General features: G+C 36.4%; 2 protein-coding genes across 3 annotated transcripts in view; one reads left to right on the plus strand and one right to left on the minus strand.

Moving 5' to 3' along the window:
* Window positions 1-1014, plus strand: part of LOC122249496 (uncharacterized) — a 37164-nt gene extending 36150 nt beyond the window's left edge. For both annotated transcript variants that reach the window (XM_043010419.2, XM_043010418.2), the window contains exons 2-3: window positions 223-340; window positions 447-1014. In XM_043010419.2, the coding sequence (XP_042866353.2) occupies window positions 223-340; window positions 447-961 (633 nt within the window). In that variant the 3' untranslated portion in view covers window positions 962-1014. The remainder of the gene's footprint in view (window positions 1-222; window positions 341-446) is intronic.
* A 2513-nt stretch (window positions 1015-3527) lies between these two features.
* On the minus strand, window positions 3528-4732 carry LOC122249512 (uncharacterized). Its single transcript, XM_043010445.2, has 3 exons — window positions 4577-4732; window positions 4254-4371; window positions 3528-4142 (listed from the first exon to the last, which is right to left on the minus strand). Exons 1-3 carry the CDS (start codon window positions 4655-4657, stop codon window positions 3646-3648), a joined length of 696 nt encoding a protein of 231 aa, XP_042866379.2. The 5' UTR covers window positions 4658-4732; the 3' UTR covers window positions 3528-3645.
* Window positions 4733-7500: the final 2768 nt, after the last annotated feature.

Raw genomic sequence — 7500 nt, forward strand, 5'->3', positions numbered from 1 at the left:
CTTCAATCTGCGATCCGGGTGAGAAATGAAGCATTATCTTCATCTGTGTCTTTCACATGGCAAGAGTTTTTATCGCTCATCTTTTGTTACAGCTGCTATTCCTTATCTTTTTCTAATTTACTTAATTTTTTGGCATTAATATGATTCAGTGCAATAATATACAAATACTCTCTACCTAGCATTGTAAGTTCATATTTCCAGAATGGATGTTGTATATTTCAGGTGTCTCCGAGCGTACAGATCTGTGCCCCGGACTGCACGGACGTGGACCCCGGAACCAAAGTGCGGGACCCCACCGACTGCACCAGGTACTACGTCTGCATCGACGCCTCTGGCTCTGGTACGTTGCATTCATTAAGAGCTACTTCTCTGTCTTTAACTGAAATTATGATTGGAACAAACACACCCATTACACAGAAATTATAAGATGACTATGATACTTGCAGGCGATTTAGTGCCATCAATCGACCCAGTCGAGTGCCCTGACGGACAGTACTTCAACGAACATCACACCAGCCCCCGCTGCGACCCCATCAGCAGTGCTCCCAACGACTTCTGCTCCCCGCTCTGCAACCCGTGTGAGGCTCACTGCACCCACTCGGGAGAGGTCACCCCTGACCCAATGGACTGTACCACCTATTACGTGTGTCTCGATGACGGCCACACGCTGTCCGTCGGGTGCCCGCCTGAAAGCCCCTTCTTCGACTTCCTCACTGGAGAGTGCCAGGACGACTCGACCCTCTGCTTCGAATACTGCGACCTTTGCGAGCCCCACTGCACCCAACAGAACGAGCGCGTCCCAGACCCGACTGACTGCCACAGGTTCTATCTCTGCACGCCGCCCACCATGTCCAGTTTCCTGTGTCCACATAATGAGGTGTTCAACAGGGAGACAGGAGTGTGTGAGGACGGGGCCCAGTGTGTAGAGGATTGTGGTGGTGGTGTAACCGACGGAATCTAGCATGTTTGTCTGTGTGTGATTAAAAAGGTTAAAGATAAAATATGTTCCCTTGAGCTGTTGTTTCGAGTTTAACCTTACAGTAAAATGGATTATGAAATAGAAAGACAAGGGATTTTCATCTAATAATGATAATAACGATATTGATGATGATAGTATCACAACAGTAACTAATACTGGTAATAGTAATGCTAATGATATTAATAATGATAATATAAATAATAATAACAAAAATAACATTAACGGTAATATAAACAGCAGTAATAATGATTATGATAGTAAATGATAATATTGATAATATATCAAAATAGCCAAATCATATCGAAATGATGATTAAGACATTACTAATAAGATTAATAATGATAATGATAATAGCACTATCATGTCTAGATGATAACTATCACAACAGTAATAAAAGTAATAACATTAATAATGATAATAGCAATTATGATAATAATCATAATACTGACAATAACGATGATAATGATAATAATGATTATGGAAATAATGATACTGACAAAATTATAATAATGATAATTATGATGACAGTAATCATAATTACCATCACAACGATAATGACAGTGATGATGACAATCATAATAATGCCGATAATGATAATGGTATATAATGCCAATTAAAATCACAATTCAAATACCAATAATAATAATGAAAATATGTCAATGATAACGATGATAGATATGATAAAATTATATTGATAAGAAAAACAGTAAGACTGATAATAGTACTAAAAACGACAATATTACTACTGCAACTACTGCTCCTAATAAAGGTTGCAATACGGATAATGATGATGGTTATAATGATGATAGTGATAGTAACGATTATAATATTGATTGTTATGATAATGATGGCCATAATGAATAATAATGATAGCGATGATTATCATAAAAAATGATAACAATTGGATGATGACAATAACGATACTAATAATGATAATGAAAGTAGTGATAGTAATGATAATCATAATGATAAAGATAATATGATAAGGATAATGATGATGATGGTCGTAAGGACAAATATAATATGTTCACGGGAATTTTAATGATAATGGAAATGAAAGTGACAATTTTATAAGTGATAATGATAATGATGATGATGATAAAAAAATAATAGTGACTAAAAGCACCTAGAGTAGGCAAACCTATGTAAATACCTTAATTAAAATTCCTGTCTTTAGAAACAAGGAGACAGACAGACAGACAGAGAGAGAGAGAGAGAGAGAGAGAGAGAGAGAGAGAGAGAGAGAGAGAGAGAAATCGAGCGAGCGAGCGAGCGAGCGAGAGATGACTAAATTAAAAGCCGTTTCAAAATACATAAGTATAATCCTGCTAACAAACTATCAAACCAATGAATGCCAATGAATACATATTCATGTGGAGCAGATAATGGTAATAATATTATTGTTGTCATTATCATCACTGTTATTAATTTTGATAGTAATGCTAGTGACAATAATAACAAGACCAATAACGAAGATGGCCATGTCAACAAAAATAACAATTATAACAGCAATAATGATAAAATTACTATAATAATAATATCAATAATAGTACTATTATTAGGGCCAACGCTTGAGGGTGTCTCGCCGCATCCCTGTTTTGCTTTTAGATACGATAATCTCTCTCAGCAAGGGTTCAGCCCCCCTCGAGTTTCTTGTGACAAGTTTGGTTGATGTGCATAAACCATGACTTTTGAGATCGTTTGGCAGGTCTATGCAGCGTACAGTGCCCCTGGATGAACTCACCTTAAGGGCAGGATGAACCTCTGGGAATTGAAGCAAGGGATCATACGGTATGGGCTGAGCTGGTGATGCCGGATTGTGCGAATAACAGCTCCTACACCGGTCACTTGGTGTAATCGTTAGTTGGACATACAGTCCTGCCAGCTGTACCCCATAACTAAGGGCCTGTTGTAAAAGACATGAAGACGTGTACAGCAAAACCAGCAATATAAGGGCCTTGAAGATGCCGGGTCTAGGATCTCCAAACACTCCTTCAGAGAGAGTCCATGGCTCGAGTCGCCAAACCAATTCGTCTGATGAATTCTTTGTGCGACACTCCAGAGTCATGTACTACGCTAGTGAGACATGTAAAGCTCTGGGTGACTTTGAAGTCTTCACCTCACAGCTAAATGTCTGCACAGACTCGGACAGGATAACAAAATCAATGGAAAAATAACTTTTTTTTTTACCTTGACTTTGGATGACAGCTTTACCCTTTATCCAACCCATGATAATAACAGTAGTAAGAATGCTAAAAAATATACACATTTGCTGAATTGAAAATTGATATGGCTTATTCGTTGGCAAGTATTGTAATCTTTCGAAACACTGTGCAGAAATAAAATATTTCAGTCTTAAGTCAAGTAAGAATATCCTCTTTCATTGTGTGTGGATATTATTTCTATACAATATGTATTGTATTAGAAGTTTTAAAGTTCTGCATGGTTTAATCGTGGCATATTTTCCTACGTTGATCTAACTCTTTAACTATTTTCTGAAATAAATAAATACATAGCAAAGATTGGAATCCTTCGACCCGAGAAACAATTTTAATCAATTATTTTTATTATTGAATTTACAATGTCTACAGTATACTGCAACAAACCTTCCCTTTAATCGGTGTTTACTTTCCCAATCTTTAAATGCTGAGGATGCATTATGAAGTCTACGACGAAGGACACTCGACCACACACGTAGCTCCATCCTCGCACTCCCGCGTTACTCTACTGAAGACCTGGTTGTGAGGGCAGAGGAAGTTCGACATGGTGGGGGGCGTGCACAGGTAGAACCTGTGGCAGTCGGTGGGGTCCGGCACGCGTTCGGAGTCCTGGGTGCAGTGAGGCTCGCAGATGTTGCAGTAGTTGTAGCAGAGGGTGTCGTCGTTCTGACACTTTCCCGTCAAGTAATCGAAGTTAATGTTATGAGTTGGGCATTCTTCCCCGAGCAAGTTGTTGTTCTGCAGGCAGACGTAGTACCGGTAGCACTTGGTCGGGTGAGGCGTGAGCTCTCCTGGACTGCTGCAATGTGGCTCGCACGGGTTGCACAGGCGAGAGCAGAAGTCGCTCGGAGCTCCGGCTATGGGGTCGCAGCGAGGCGAGGTGTGGTGCTCGTTGAAGTAGTGGGCGTCGGGACAGTCCACCGGTTCAGACGGTAATAAGATGCCTGTAGGTTACGAAAGATCTCCAATTTCAGTGAGAAACCGAAAGAGTACGAGCGTTGGTTTTCATGTATGCTTACTCTTTCTCAAATGAAAATTTTATCCCTTAGTCTTACCGTCGCCAGTAACGTCGAGGCAGACGTAGTACCTGGTGCAGTCGGTGGGGTCCCGCACTTTGGTTCCGGGGTCCACGTCCGTGCAGTCCGGGGCACAGAGCTGCACACTCGGAGACACCTAAGACGCAAAAGAACATGTAATTATATTATCAGCTTTTACTGGGTAAAGAGGCATATTTACTTTTGTAACAGATAGTTTACGAAGTATACTCTTATAATCCTATCGTTGTTGTTATTCCTTTCACCTTCGGTATTTCATTTAATATCTTAATTTTATCATCGTTTCCATATGCGAATTTATTTCACATATGAAAGTATACTACCGCAATGAAGAGGAAAAGGAGGAGGGAGCACGCGTGGTCAAACATGATCTTGTTGTTGCAACTTGCAGAATGTGTGCACATATATATAAGTGAGATTCGGAACACCTCTCATCAGCTGATGGTTTCCTATTTTTAAAGATATTAGGTTTTCAGAAGCGGAAAATGCATTGATAAGCAAAAATGTCACTGGATACAAGGTTGGGAACAGAGGCCACATGGTCCTTTCATTTTAATCAAAAGTATATAATGCTGTCGACAAGCATTTCCTGTCTTAAATCGCTAATTGTAACAGCTGTGGCAATTTTTAATTTTTTCTCGTCTCCGGTATTTTTTTTTTTTCATGTTCATCTTATGATCCTACTCAGCAACGTTTGAAAGGAAGATAAACAACAGCTTTGAAGCGATGGTTAAAGTGAAAAGATAGATGATCATCTTATATTTCTGACTCCAATGAAATATGATAAAGAATCAAAGGATAAATTTTGAACTGTTTATTCTCATTCATATTATTATCATATATTATTCAGTTATTTTATGATATCATTACCAATCTCCTTACATTTTAACTCCTTCGAATAAATCATAGCTAATGTAATTATCTTAAAAGAGCTAATAGTCAACTCTATTTACATTAAAATTGCTATTATTATCATCAAATGATTTTTAACTCTACATTCAACTCACAACTCTTCATTTTTTCCTTTTCTGAACTCTTTATTTAAATTAATATTGCTGTTATCACTTTGCGTTTTTATATACTTCTTAAAATATGATAAATGACGGAGATGGCTCATCAAAATAAGGAAAAAATGACACCCATGTTTTTCTGTGGAATCAGTGTGGGATTCATCAGCTGTTCGCTTTTCCCGCCATTCTCGCAATAACAGTGGAGCGAACCTACGTGTAATGATTAAGGAAGTTATACAGATTCCCAGGCCTAATATTATTGAATAAAATAATAGAGAAAACATATATATAGAGAGAGATGTGATAATGAATTTGTTGTGATTTAAAATTTTGATGCGGTTCTACGGCGGGACGGAAGAATTCAACATTGGAGGAATAATGTGAGATGTATAGTTTAGAATTCAAAATTTCAAAAAGAAGAAAATAAAAAACGTCAAAGAATTATTAACTGCCATTTCACTATCCTCACATTTGCGATAATATCTAACTGATTTAATTTTCTTTTGATTTTTTTCTTATAGTTATGTCCACTGCATTTACAATGTTTACATACTATTAAAACGATTGCTACTAACAGCAATACTATTAATTGATTGTTGATAATGAAGATGGTAATGATAATGATTTGGACAATTATAATGGAGATAATAAGGATAATGATAATTACAATAACAATGATCATAATAATGATAGTAATAGTAATAATGATAGTGAAAATTACAATTAATGATAATGATAATGATAATAACAATGATAATAATAATAACAATGATAATGATATTAAGAATGATAATGGTAGTAATAATGATGATGCTGATGATAAACAATAACAGTAATAGTAACAAATAATTAAATAAGCAATAATATATCTTTAAGTTCATAAATCTTGGTTACAACTACATGGAATAACTTACCTGAGTAATCAGTATTTACTATTAGAATTACTTTATCCTAGCAGTGACACGCAAGACGCAATTTCACTGCACATGGCACTTAATGAATCATTGTTCTTAATACAGTGATGTGCTTTTGTTTCAGAGGCCAGTGCTGGACGCTTTATTCATCAAAGTGAACATGCGAAATCAGGATACAGTGTTAGGATGTCTTGGGACACTTGAATTTATTTAATGTTGACCTAAATTGATGTACACTATAACAGGATGTCTGAATGTTACACTGAGTTTAGCTGGATTAACCGTTCATTATTTACAGTAAGATGTCAAAGATGGATAGATTTAGTCTAATTCAAGCGGGAACCACATTTTGATTAAGGATCTACAAAACATGCTTGTACGTCTTTGATAGGACATTAATTCACTTATTTTGGATAAATCAGCGGAATTCATAATGACAGAAATTATAAGTGAGTGGTCAACGTATCAGTGTACCCTTAATACATGTATTTTCTGCAAATATATACTATAATAACCTTAATATATATATATATATATATATATATATATATATATATGTGTGTGTGTGTGTGTGTGTGTGTGTGTGTGTGTGTGTGTGTGTGTGTGTGTATATATATATACTATAACTAAAAAAAAAAGCCTTTTGGTTGCTGAATGGATGCAAACACTTCATCTAAAAATCCCAAAAGGTGAGGCAACTCATCCCCAACTGCAATATATGCGAAGGCTTTTGTAATTACATATTTCTGATGGTCACAAAGAGAGGACATGGGAATGGTAATAAGCCTTAGAACATTAATTTTCTAGTTATTCGCGTCAACATGTGAGTTCCACTTGAATACAACAAGAAGAGTCACTCAGGAAGAGAAGAGTGAGTGATCTGCACGATGTTGATGTTGATGTTGATGTTAATGATGGCAATGGAGAAAATCATGATGAGATTTATGATGGTGGTGATAATGATAATGGTAATGATGATAATGTTATGATATCGATAATAACAGTGATAGAAATGATGAGGATAATAATGATAATAGTAATAATAGTAATAATGATAATGATAAAAATCATAATGATGAAAATAATAACAATGATATTACTACTATCAATAATGATAAATGTAATAACAATAATGATAACAAAGATACCACATATGTAAATGCAACATATAAAATCATTTCTTCAAAAAATAACAACAACAACAAAAAACGGATAGGCTGGTATGCTCTGTCCAGTGTCGTGGCCAGTCATATAAATCGAGAGGACTTGGCGGGAATCTCTGAATATTGATACCCGGAGATATTGAGGCCAGCAGCAAGGTCG

This window comes from Penaeus japonicus, unplaced genomic scaffold, assembly GCF_977035675.1.
Source record: "Penaeus japonicus unplaced genomic scaffold, GWHDUDI00000001_assembly GWHDUDI00000031, whole genome shotgun sequence".
NCBI lineage: Eukaryota > Metazoa > Arthropoda > Malacostraca > Decapoda > Penaeidae > Penaeus > Penaeus japonicus.